The sequence below is a fragment of the Micromys minutus genome, assembly GCF_963924665.1.
Source record: "Micromys minutus genome assembly, chromosome: 1".
NCBI classification, from domain to species: Eukaryota; Metazoa; Chordata; class Mammalia; order Rodentia; family Muridae; genus Micromys; species Micromys minutus.
In genome coordinates this window covers 180967421-180981524 of record NC_137969.1, presented here as the reverse complement: position 1 = coordinate 180981524, position 14104 = coordinate 180967421, and the positions used below count along the sequence as shown (strand labels likewise).

The 14104-nt window shown below is 42.4% G+C and overlaps 1 protein-coding gene across 2 annotated transcripts in view; it reads right to left on the bottom strand.

Moving 5' to 3' along the window:
- SNX13 (sorting nexin 13) overlaps nt 1–3492 on the bottom strand; it is a 101583-nt gene extending 98091 nt beyond the window's left edge. For both annotated transcript variants that reach the window (XM_080934600.1, XM_080934601.1), the window contains exon 1: nt 2376–3492. In XM_080934600.1, the coding sequence (XP_080790726.1) occupies nt 2376–2915 (540 nt within the window). In that variant the 5' untranslated portion in view covers nt 2916–3492. The remainder of the gene's footprint in view (nt 1–2375) is intronic.
- Nucleotides 3493–14104: the final 10612 nt, after the last annotated feature.

Here is a 14104-nt window from a genome sequence, read left to right as displayed (position 1 = left end):
GTGACAATATCAGAAGTGGACATAAAATAAGAAGGTCAGAAATGGAAGAAAGGAAGAAGGGAAAGACAAGGAGGAGGAGAGATTCTACATTGTGTGGGAGATCCCAACACACCACAGAACTTTAAATAAGAAGGCTTAAGTGTAATTCTTGTCCTGTGGTTTTTAATTATTTTCACCTCAATCCGTTTTTGTCACACAGCTAATGGTGACAATATCACCTACCCCAACTCACTGCCTTCTGACCAGGGATAATGCCTGCTGAACATGACTAATAAAAAAGTAAGAAAGCCTTTCACGATGCAGTTCATCACATTAGATTTTGAGACCTAACAATTAAATCATGTCCCCCAAATCCTAAGGCCTGCCTTCTGGTGTAAGTCATCGCCTGCAGACACACAGTCATTTGTACCTACAATATTTCAAAATGGGCCTGTTTATGGGACCTCAAAAAAAAAAAAAAAAAAACACAAGCTAAGTTCAGCAAAACTCTCAAGTAATGAATTCTTTTCTGTTAAACTAATGACAATATTCAGACCAGGAAGTAAGATGTTTTAAAATTGGTCAAGAAAGCTGAAAACTACTCATAGAAAGGCTGCTGAGCAAAGTGGTTGTTCTTAAGCTGAGTCAGAAGATGTGATTTCTAGTGTCAAGTATTTCACTAATAACTGTTTGACCTTGGGCAAGCCTCTGGGCGTCAGTCTGCTTATCTATAAAATGTATACTGAAAATCAGAGATGAGATCAAAGTACAATTTAATCTGAGTTTTACTTTAGAGCAGCAGCCCCAAGTACTGCGTGATAAAAAACTCCACAGGAACTGCCAGCATTGGAACACTGGCTCTGCCACTGACAGGACACAAACACACAGCATAAAAGGACAGCTTACTACCATCTCGGACCTGTTTAAAATGCTTCACTGAAACATTACGTTTTCTATTAAAACACAGACGTTTAGAATCCTCAGGGTATCCAAATCAGGACAGTATCCTTATATTAGTATACTACTTTCGTGTGAAAAGATCAAAACTCTAAAAAGTGTTATCAAAACGACATTTCATGCTAGATATTATAGACACCTCTGGAAAGTAATTAATACTGATATATAAGAACGGCTTCGCACTGAAGTATCAGAGTAAAAGAAACTAAAATGCTATCTACATTTTAAATCTACAACTAATGACGACTTACGATATAACCATAGCCTGTGACAATGAAAGTAACCAGAAAAATGAAGAACTGGGAACCTAAAGTTGAACATGTAACTCCTAGAAATGTGTGGTTCATAAGTTAACAATCAACCAATAGCGGTTTCCCAGATTCTGGGCACAGATGAAAACAAACACTACAGTACAAGGCTTCTTAGCTAGACAAGTTCCCAAAACTTGGAAAGTCCAGTGTGTCCTATTGCACCATCGCTTTTCACGCAGGAAGATCCACTTGTTTTGAATCTTTTATGTCCTTTTTGGCCCGTGTAGGACTGCTTCCCAATTCCCATCAACGTTATTAACCTCACGTCATCAGCCCACAAAGATCTGCAAACCAGTCCCTGACATCAGGATCCTAAAAGAACATAACTGAGCATCTTCTGGGATTTTATCAAATCTACAAGCCTCAGATATCCACACCTGCAACAGACCATTCACACAGCTATGTCACCTCTGGTCATTAAACTAGTTGCACCAACTAAGTTCTTCCCCTAAAGTATTGCCAGTGCAGACAAACTCTACTTCTTCAAAAGTCTGGTTTTGACACTGGGCAGTGGGCACTAAGGAAAGGGAAACTGATTGGTTCATCGTTGTTGCCCTACTTCCATTTCAGGTCAAATGAGAACAACTGTTCCACATAGAGAAGCGCGGGGGCCATCAGCAGTTCAGGAAGGTGGATGTCAAACTGAACTTTGGGATCAGGGGACTGAGGGAACGTGATGGGATGTGGGGGCAGGGGAGGAGGGCACGAGGCCAGCGAGTGTGGCTGGAGGAACCTGGCTCACTTCGCGGAGCAGCCAGAGTAGGGGTGAGAAGCAGAATCGCTCAGGCCGGTTGCCACCACCAGGAGGTTGACCCAGCAGGGAGGGGAAGGGCCCCGCAGTCGGGGACGCCAACAAGGGCCAGCACCGGGTCGCGGGGACCACGACCGCCTCAGGGCAGCGGGGCGCGGACTCCGGAGGAGCGACAGCTCGGGAGAAGGGGAGCGGCGGCAGGAGGAGGTGGAACTCTGCCGAGTCAGCACCGCGCCCACTCGGTGGCACTTGTGGGAACCCTGCGGCTGACCGGCCGGGCCGCGGCTCAGGTCGGGCCCAGCGCCGGGAGCGGCGTCTGTGACGGGCTGGCGCCGGCCGCTCACCCGCCTCTCAGGTAAACACTGGGCGCCGCTTACCTCTGTTAACATCATTACACCCCGGGGGAGTGAGGTCCTCCCTAGCCTCGCCGCATGGCAACAGCCGTAGCAGCCGCGGAAACTGCCCGGGCCGCCGCCAACGGCGGCAACTGCTGCTTCAGTCCTGTCCCGGGCGGCGGCTTTACTCGGCTTCGCTGGCTTCCCCCCGGCCCGGCTGCTCGCGACGGACGCGCCGCCATCTTGGAAGAGCGACGTCCGCGTCTCCCCGCGACGTGCGCTCCCATTGGCTGGCGCGCCGGGCGCGAGCGTCTTGTGACTGTCTCCATGGCGCCGGCGCGCGCAGGGACGGAGGCGGGGGCCGGGCCGCGCGCGACCCGGGACCTCCGCTGCTACCTGGATCTTGGACCTCGGAGGTGGCGGGTCTGCGAGCTGGTGGCACAGCGGAGGATGCGTGCCGGTGGAGAAACTTCCGTCGCGCATCTCCCCGGCCCTGTGGAGACCGTACAGTGCTCGGGACACTCGGCTCTGGTACCCTCCGCCGCGCGGTGACCTGAAACCGCCGCCCGCGCCGCGCCTCATGCCGAAACTTTGGCCGAAACTTGCCTCTGTTGCTGCCAGCGCTCAGTAAGTCCTGTGCTGGGTGCGCGACAGGTTGTAGACGTGATCAGGGCAGATCGCCTTCACTCCGATCCTGGCACAGTTAAGGGCTGCTGCTTTGCTGATTGGCCAGAACCGGCCCAAGCTTGAAGGCTTAGTGTTTCTTCCCCAATAGAGAGCCTTAAAAATCGGTCAGCTCTTGCCCGGGAGCTACGGTCTCCAAAGCTTTATTGTGATATATTTTTTAATAATTTATATAATGTTTATATATCAGAGTAAACGCGTTTCGATAGACGTCTCTGTAAGTAGTTACGAATGAAATAAGACTGAACTCTGAAATTCTGTGACTAGAACTGCTGATTCCAAGACACCTATTCCAGTCCACTTTTACACGGATGATAGTAAAGTTCACTCTCTTCTTCCTGAATTGACGTGAAGTAGTTTTCCTGAAAAGCCTCTGCTGTTACAGATCAGTTTAAAAGGAAAATGAGAAGTGTTCGGACTTGAAAAATAAAACACTTGTATCGCGTTCTTGCAGAAAAAAAAAAAAAAAAGTTTATAAAAGGGATTGTGGAAAACTAAAGCCAACAGTTACTTCCTCTGTATGGGAATCTTCGCACTTAACAATGGTACTATTGTGCTAAATGTAATGTAAGGAGGGACTCATAAATTCTCACAGCAGTGAATAAAGCAAATGCATTACAAACCATGTGTTATCTCTACTCTGCTGTCTCCACCCAAGGAAAAATTGATTTATGATACCATACAGAGTCTGAAGGAAAACCCTGACCCACTCACTCATTGACTTTATAGCAAAGTTGGTTTTTGTTTTCACTGGGCAATTTATATCTAATTTCTCCATTACTGGAACAAGAGCATTCTAACTTCTGCAATACAATAAAATATAATTGCATGTGTTGGCAGATTAATCTATAACTAGGAAACAAGATTTAAAAAAATACAAACTGCATTGATACTAAAAGAAACCAAGAGAAGAGACAAGGAACCTGAAAGAAGATACTGTTCCATCCTGTAAATAAGAATGCAGAAGGTTCATTAATGTTTAAAAATACAGACTATTGAATTAAAACTGCAATTTAGGTGGCTTCCCTGGGTATTTTGTTCCACTTTTTCCATCATTTTCCTTTTATAGAACCAAGATGAGCTTCCTTTTTTGTAAAAGTGACAAATTGGGAGCCCTGGCTGAACATGCACAGAGCCCTAGGTTAAATCCCCAGTTCCACATAAGTCAGGCATAGCAACAAATTCCCGTAATCCCAGCTCTTGGGCTGCAAAGCCTGGAGAATTAGAAATCCGGGGTTATTGTCAGTTTAGAAATAAGTAAAACAAGTTCAAGGCCATCCCAGGCCAAGGGAGACCCTGTGCAAAGTAGAGAGGAGTGGAAACGAATTTGCATGCAACCCTGCACTGTGCTGTTGGTATGCCTTTACATTTCAGGACTTCGTAAGCCTGGGAACAAATCAAGATTCCTAAGCCTTCCAATCAAAGCTCTCAGCCAGAACTTATTTCGACTACGAAGTTTGTTCTAACAATTCAGGCCGGCCCCCTGCTCCTGTAATGACTGTCCTGAGACACTAGCCAGCACAGTAACAATTAGCACAATTAGCTCTATTGAGAAGAATTTTTACCAATACCAGCAAGGCAGCCTTCCTTCAGCTCCCCTTCACTTCCCATCTCCTTTTGCTGTGTTCTTTTCAGAGTACTTTCGCTTGCTTCTTTTCTTTCTTATTTTCTGTCTTCTAGTAGAATGCAAGTTTCATGGAATCAGGACTTTCTATCATGTGTTCAGCTATATCTCCTTGGTGTTCCCAAATACTGGAGGCAGTATATGGCACAGAGTGGATGTTCAATGCCTCTTACAGGAACAGTGAGCCATTTCCTAAGAGACCGCAGGAAAATACCATAATGAAAGCTAGAAACAAATCCTTTGTATTAAAATTAAAATATTTAAAATTAATGTTATCTATTCTTATTTTGTAATCATGGGACCATCACTTTGGCCACTGCAGAGCTAGAGGGTATCAGGACAGACTGTGAGCTTTGTGATTTTCTGGTGACACTAGAAATGATCCTAGGCCTCATTGCCTGCTAGAAAAGAGCTGTACAGTGAACTATATCTCTAGATTTCTTGTTACTCTGTTTACATAGAGTCTCAATGTGTTCCTCCAGCTGACCGTGAACTCACTGTAACCCAGGAGGACCTTGGGTTTTCAATCCTGCCTGGGCTCCTGAGTAGCTAGGATTATTGGCTTAGTTTCTCATGACTGTCTTACAACGTTTTTGTACAAAACTGTTGCATATTGGATGTACATAAAATGTACCTTTGCAGAAAGTTACGGAAACTTGAGTTATGTAGCTGGAGAAGAAAATGCTTACACAAACAAATAACTCTAAAATTCAAAGTAAGACCCCGATGTAGAAAGGGTCACAACTTCATTCCCAATGTCCTTGAGGACGTCCTATTTCTACCAGTGGATTCAGAGGAAACCTGAGATAGGAGGTTGCTGGACTGCCGATAAGAAATTTGAAACAAAACAAGCTTTCTTTGGAAGCACATAATACTGCAAAGGGTTTGCTCCTATCTGCTGTGTGGGTCAGCCTGAGTAACAGAGAAGATGACCAGAAGAGGCGATGGGCAAACGTTAGCCCGAGAACAGGCCACCAATTGATGTCTAAGCCTCCAAAGACCACATATCTATTGCCAGATTCTTAGTTTTTGAAGCAAAACAGAATTCTACATACTCATCTTTCCACAATATGGGTCTAATTTCATGTTGAGAAACTGAAAAGGTGTCCTTAACTTTCCAGGCAAGTGCATCTGTCCAGCAGTTTTCATGTTCGCATTGTTGTGCAATAAGCCAATCTTAGTTTTATTTGTAAAACATGATTATAGGGCTCACAGTGTTGCCATATACATATTCAGTTAAATCAAATTAGGAAAGTTAAATGTTTTATTATCATTATCATGAAAACTTCCAAATCCTCACTTCTAAGAAATTCGAAACAAGTCACTTGCTGCTGCTTTCCACTGTCCTGTAGTGAGCGTTAAACATCATACTTTCATTAACAAGGTCCAGAGCCAAACCCCATAAAACAAGATTGAAATAACATATTGACCACAGACATACATGCTAAGAACGGACAACAGTGTATCCCCATTCTGTTAGAAGGTAGCAGGTTAATTCGAATATCAGAGCTGTAAAGTCAAGCTTTGAATAACCCAGCATATCGTTTTCTCTTGCATGGTACTTGGATGAGGACCTGCTGACCCAGTCCAACCCTAAGACAGACTGAAATTATATGGAGCTTCTGCTGGCAGCATAAAAAAACCACAAAATGACAATGTTCATATATCTCTTCCTTAATTGGTCTAAACTGAAATTACACTAAGATCTATAGAGAAGGAATACATTACAAATATATAATAGCCTGATACTTTAGTAGTATAATAAGTTAATAGTGCTACAATCAATAGTTTAAAAATCAAATACTTCGGGCTGCGAGATGGCTCCGTGGATAATGCTTGCTTATATATATAAACCTGAGGATCTGAGTTCAGGCCCCCAGAACACATGAAAAGCTGATCTAGGTAGGTCAGACCCATACCCCTGCTGCTCTTCCAGGGAGACAGTGTTTGAAGGCCAGCTGGCCTGGTCTCTGCAACGGGAAGAACAAAAGAGACCTTGCCTCAACTGAAGCAGAAGATGAGAAACAACACCTTTGGTTGTCATCAGACCATACATAGCATGTACATCACACACACACACACACACACACACACACACACGGGAGTCACTTTTGAGTATTTAAAACCATAAAAACTAGTCACAATCCACTTTTAAACATTTTATTCTTAATCACAGAAGCTGTCAGTACCTTTTAGCGTAGCATCATAGCAGGCATTTGCAAGAGGCCTTCCAGATCCATGACAGGTGTCTCAGGTCACCTGCTCATGACCTCACTGGGACTGATGTTTGTCACTGAGGTGCTTCCATCCTTCAAGCTCTCCTCCTGGAAAGTAAGTCACGAAGGGCAGTACTTTCCTAGAAAACTGAACTGTGTGCTGCCCTTCCCCGGGGACAGTGCATTAGCAAATCACTTGGAATTCTTTCCCATGAGAGGTTTGTCACTTCCCTATTTTGAAAAACTTGTTTATTTGACAGTTTTATACAAACAATAATACATTTTAGTCACTTAGCATCTTCTTTCATACTTTCCTTTCCTCCATCCCCTGACCTTCTCCCCATCAAACCCTCTCTCACTGGCCTGTCTGATTGTTGTGTCTAACACTCCTAGTTCAACCGCAGTACACAAGGAATCAAGTCTCTCATACAGACATGGGGGCGTAGGTACTGCTTTTATCTGGTGGTTGTAATCCAGTACTAATTTATTGATCTGATTCTCTGCTTTTTATTGGAATGAGTGTTGGGGGGTGATGGTTTATTTTTTGTTTTGTTTTCCTTTTGACTACTTCCTCTATTTCTGGCTGAATAGGCTTTAACTAGCCCTTCTTTGGCCAGACCTAACATCAGTTGTTTCTCAAAGAAGCCTGAGTTCCATTCATTGAGAAATAATATTAGAAAAAAGTCCTGGACTCTTTGCTGCTTGGGCTGTTTTTCATTTTGGACCATTAGAGCTCACAGAACCAAGAAACTGCCTGAGTTACTTGTTGCTGTGTTAAAAGCCCAGATAAAAGTACTTGAGAGATTAATTTTGGATAAATTTCAAGAGATCGATCCCATCATGGCATGGTGTTATAGTTCAGCCTATGTCAGCAACAGTGCAGCTTGTTCACTGCGACCAATCAAGAATGGAGGCCACCTTTATGACCTGTCCCAAGAACAATTTGTAAGCCATTTCACACAGTCCTAAAGATTCCACAACCTTCCAAAACAGTGCCACATGAGTGTCACCAAGTGTTCAAGCATGTGCATCTATTGAGGACATTTTGCATTCAAACCAGAACAGAAATGCATGCATATATCCTCATCCACAAGTATGTTTGTTTATAACCATCTATATCTATATTAAGCTAAACATAGATAGGTGGTCATGTTAGTTCAACCCTATAGTTCCCACTGATTGGGAGGCTAAGGCAGGAATTCAAGGCCAGCCTGAGATATATGAATTATTATCTACAAACAAGTAAAAATGTATACACATTTCCCAAATCTAATATACAACCAGAAGGTCATTCTAGCTTTCTCTCCTTATGTACAATTCATACTTCAATAGTAAGAAACAGGCTTCCTATCATCTATATATTTACTTAGTTATTCCTTTCAATATACATAGAGAGCAAAGAAAGATTTGACTCAGTAAAGTTTTATTTTAAAAACAGAAGTTTGATCCTCAGAACCCATATAAAATTTTGCGCATTATGGTGCACACTTGTAATGCTGGCCCTAGGGAGGCAGCCATAGCCCACACTGGCCAGCCACCCCCAGCCAGTAATGAACTCCAGGGCCAGCAAGACTCTGAAAGGAGATGGACAGCATTCTTGAGGATTACACCACACCTGAAGCTGCCTTCTCGTGTACACATGAGTGCACATGTGTGCACACACATACCCAGAGGCACATACAAACAGGCACACACATGCATTTATAAATGCGTGTATAGCAATATCAGAATTATTAGTATCTGCTCTCATGGGAAACATTTATTACCCCGAGTACAGAGCTTATGCCTGCAGAGTCTTTAGTTTTACAGACTCAAATATTTCCAAGGTTACTTGGTATAGCACCTCTTCTCCCACAACCTTCAGTGAGATTGTTTCACATACTTATAATACAGTTGGGTTTCTGGTGGCCATTTGCTTTCATTCCTGAGACCTACGTGATCTAAATGGCTTGGTTTCTTTTTTACTTGTGACTGTTGCTTGTGATGTGACATTCTACGAGTCTTCACAAATCCTTGTCATGTACTCACCTTCATAATACCACACAGAATACTCTCCTGACCCTAAAACATAAGGACAAAAGATTACACAGCTGCTTTCACATGTTCATCTGTAGATCTGAACAACCAATGCCTTTATTAAATAAACATTTTTATAATGCTTATCACCTAATATTTACTAAGTTTTACTGTGTGCCAGATTCTAAGGGCTTTGACAGCAACCCTTAAGATAATAACTTATTATTCTTATCTTACAAAGACGCTAACTACAACCAGAGAGTAAAAATATTTTGCCCAACTCACACACAAATATAATAATACTATCAATATTTTAAAGAGTATATATGCATAGGTACATTTATCTTTGATATATATATATAGTCTTATATGGATAGATACATGTGTGTATATCAGACTTATATGGTTAGTGAGTATTATGTCTGTATTTATATTCAGATTCATTAAATTAACCTTAAAGCTAAGTCATTTCACACGTTTTTGTCTTGGATTTGACACAAATCACGAGTGTGACTGGGCTCTGGCCTTCTGTTTTTGTCTTCAAAGGAGGAAATGAAAAACGGAATCAGTTCTAGACCAAGCCTAATATGTCCCCTTATATAAGGCTTACCTCAGCTACTTCCATGTTTGCAGAGGAAGGGTGAAATCAAAGACTGCCATTATATTGCTTCCTGTCTTACTGGCCTAACAACTAATGTTGCTAGTTCTTACAATAGTTTGTTCTAAGAGCTCTAGTATATTTTCCCATAGCCCTGTGTTAGTGGGCTTGAAGTTAGTCTGGCATGCCTTCACCCTTTCATCAATGATATTTTGTTTTCAGTGAAAATTTTAAGCTGAAAACTACTTGTAGTAAATATATAAACAGCTAAATGGAAGAGAAATTACACATGTGCCCTGGATAATTACTGCCTATGGGATAAAAATAAAGCTGAGAACAGAGTGTTTGCAGCATGGCCCTGCCTCTTGATATTAATAGAACCAAATCCCTGAAGTGAAAACTCACCAGTTAAGTTGTAGTTCCTTTTTCTGTAAAGGTAGATTGAAAAGTATAGTTACATTAGCCCTGCTATATGGCCCATAACACAGCAGGTTATCTTAATCACTGGGCAAAGCCTGGGCAGCAAATCAAAAGCTTCTTGGGTTCTTTCTGCTGTAAAACTCGCTGACAAGAAGCAAGTTGCAGTTTCCTTTCCTATCACTTTTCTTCAACAAGCACATCCATCACCCACCACCTTTTACAGAACCTCACTGCTGAACAGAGACACGGGCTGCTTGCTGTGAACTGTTTTGCGTATGGTAATGAGCTTGCATTGCCACCTTTCCACCGAGAGGACTAGACACCTCCTGCTTCGAAAAGCGTATGTGCAAATGATCATAAATCAGAAGAAATGGGGGGGAAAAAAAACAAAACACCAAAACAACAACCAAGGCCTGCTGGCATATAAGAGTAAAAAAGGAACATGTGAAATCAGTCTGCTCTTGAATCTATAAGGACCTTTCACCTCCTTTGGATGGGTAAGACTTATAATTTGGCTTGTTCGTTAAATCAGCAAAATGCTGAGGGTTTCACATTTTTATTTTTAAAAATAGATGTCCTTTTCGGGCTTTCCTGTTGCTGGGGAAGCGTTCTTTCCGTTGCTAACGAAAAGCTAAATGTTCTGCTTTGAATGGGACCTGTTTGCTTATATTAATAGAAATGCTATATGGATGGATGAATGAAGGAATGTGTGTGTGTGTGTGTGTGTGTGTGTGTGTGTGTGTGTGTGTTGTTTGTGCATGTATGTGTGTGTTGTGTCTGTGTGCGTGCGTGTACATGTGCCTGTGGTGTGTGTGCATGCATGTGCATACATGTGTGTGTGTGTGTGTGTGTGCTTTTTTTTCTGTTTCTATAAGAAAATGACCTGCTTTGAAATAAATGATTGATAGAGAGCTAATATCCAAAATATACAAGGAAGTCATGAAGTTAGACTCCAGAAAATCAAATAATCCAATTAAGCATATGTTGGTGAGGATGTGGAAAAAGAGGAACACTCCCCCATTGCTGGTGGGACTGCAAAATGGTACAACCACTCTGGAAATCAGTCTGTCTGGCAGTTCCTCAGAAAATTGGAAATAATTCTACCTGAGGACCCAGCTATGCTACTACTAGGTATATACCCAAAAGATGCTCCAAAATATAAAAGGGACATGTGCTTCACTGTGTTCATATTTATTTATAATAACCTTATTTATAATAGCCAGAAGCTGGAAACAATCTGATGCCCTTCAACAGAAGAATGGATATAGAAAATTCACATTTACACAATGGAATACTACTCAGCTATTAAAAACAATGACTTCATAACCTTTTAGGCAAATGGATGGAACTAGAAAATATTATCCTGAGTGAGGTAACCCAGTCCCAAAAGGACATACATGGTAAATCACTGGTAAGTGGATATTAGCCAAAACGTTCAGACACACATGGTATAACTCACAGACCATGTGAAGCTTCACAAGAAGAAAGGCCAAAGTCTTGAAACTTCAATCCCACTTAGAAATGGGAACAAATAATCGTGGGAGGCAGAGGAAGGAAGAGATCTAAACGGGAGAGGGGAGGGGGAGGGACAAAGAAGGGCAGGACCAGGTATGAAAAGAGAGAATGAATAGAAATAAGTAGCAGTGGGGGGTAGGGTACTTGGGGAACCACTAGAAAGTCCCAGATGCTAGGGTTGCAAGAGGCTCCCAGGACCCAGTGGGGTTGACATTGGCAGAAATATTCAACAGCAGAGAGATAAAATATGAAAAGACCACCTCCAGTAGATAGACATGGCCCCCAGAATTTTTAACCCAATTGTCCCTGTCTAAAGGAAATCAGAAACAAAAATATAGCAGAGGCTGAAGGAAAGGCTATCCCAAGACCACCCTGCCTTAGGATCCATCCCATCCACAGACACCAAACCCTGATTCTATTGTTGATGCCAAGATGTGCTTGTAGACAGGAGCCTCGTATGGCTGTTCTCTGAGAGGTTCTGCCAGCATCTGACTAAGACAGATGCAAATACAACCAACCATTGGACTGAGCCCAGGGAACCTAATGGAAGAATTAAGGGAAGGGCTGAAGGAGCTGGGGGTATTGCAACCCCATAGGAAGAACAACAGTATCAACTAATTGGATGCCTCAGAGCTCCCAGGAATAAAACAGCAACCAGAATATACATGGGTCAGTCCAAGGCTCCTGCTACATATAGTATATGTGTAGCACTTGTAGCAGAGGACTGCCTTATCTGGCATAAGTGGGAGGGGAGGTACTTGGTCCTGTGGAGGCTTGATGCCCCAGAAAGGGGGGATGCTAGAGGGTGAGGTGGGAGTGGATGGGTGGGTGGGAGTGCACCCTCTTGGAGGCAAAGGGGAGGAGTATGGAGTGGGGTTCATGGAGGGGAAACCAGGAAGGGGAATGTTTGAAATGTAAACAAATAAAATGATTAATAAAAAATTTAAAAAGAAATACATGATTGGCTAGTCACAAGGTAATTCTTTAATAGAATCTTGGAATTTGCTCTTCTGTTTACATGTTGTTTCTGATTACCCTTAAAGTGCACTGACTCTTCAAACATAAAGATTGCAGATGGCTGCAGAATTCATTCAGGAAACAGTATCACTCACCATCTGGTGATTAGGGGTTTCAAAGAAGGCTTTTCTGCTCTTCACATTTTTGCCTGATACAATTTAGCCTTGCATACAGGGAAGACATAGATGGAGTCTGACTCTCCCATCAAATCCCGTGGTCACAGAATTAAAACTCAGTGTGATTCTCTGTTTTTTCCTGTTGCTATGATAAGATATCCTGACAAAAGCAGCTAACAAGAGAAAGGATTTATTGTAGCTCACAATACAAGTACAGTTCATCACAACAAGGAAGTCTCAACATCTGGAGCTTGAATCACTGGTCATATCACATCCACAATCAGTATGCTGGAAGGGAAGGATGCATATACTACTCAGTCCCCTTTTTGTACACAGTCAAGGATCCCAGTCAAGGGAATGGCGCCACCCACAGCAGGCAGATTTCCCACTTCAATTAATGTAGCCAATATGATCTCCACAAACAAGCCACGAGGCCCGTCTCCCAAATAAGTCTAGGTTTGGTCAATTGGCCACCAATACTATCACACTCTATTTAAGGAAACCTTATTGGGAAACATCACTAGCAATATAATGCAAGGTATACATATACCCAGTGTTCCAGGCTGTATGAAAATATACTAGGGATGGTAGTTCACGACTAGAGTTAGGGTAGACATCAATGTAGGAACCAACTTAGAGACCAACGTGGACACAGAGTCTGAGGCCAGCCTAAGCCACATAGGGAATTGTGGAACAATGGTACACTATGGTAATTTCAGCACTAGGAAAAGAGGCTGAGACTCGTGGATCACTGGAGTCTGAAGATCTTCTGGATTACAGCCATAGATCAGAGGCCAGCCTGGGCTACATAGTGACCTAATGAGACCCCTTCTCAAAAAACAAAAATAAATACAAATAAAAAAGGGAAGAAAAGACCATATTATTATCCTACGCTTAAGATAGGATCTAAGGCCTGGTGATGGTGGCACATGACTTTAACCCCAGCACTAAGAGGCAGAGACAGGCCGATCTCTGGGTTCAAGTCCAGCCTACAAAGTTAAATTCTGTATTACTGTGGTCTTCAGTATGTTGCCGTGAAGGATTCTTTTTATTTCTACAATTTTAAAAAGAATTCTTTTGTTTCTAAAATTTTTAAATTTTGGTGCACACACACACACATGCACAGTAGCTAGAAAACAGATCATAATGTTGTCCAGAATCTTCTGGACCTGAACTAATAAGTCTTTGCACAATTGTGAGCCTCCTTTTCTGCTGAGTGCTGTTGACTAAACTTTGGTTCTTTGGGGGAGGGCAGCAAGTACTCTTAACCACTAAGCCATCTCTTCAGTCCTAAAACTACCAGGGTTTTGTTGTTATTTCGTTGTGATTTTTGTTTTTTGTTTGCTTTGCTTTATAATTTTGAGAAAAGATCTCATTTTGTAACTCCGGCTTGCCTGGACCTCATCATGTGTGGCCAAAATGGCCTCAAAGTCGGAGATCTCCTTTCCTCAGTCTCCCCAGTTTGAGGATGAAAAGTCTGTACCACCATACCTGTCCCCAAACTGTTTCTTCTTAAAAAAGAGTTTCTTCTTTAATCTATGCTCATTTCTCTGGGTGTTTTGTTG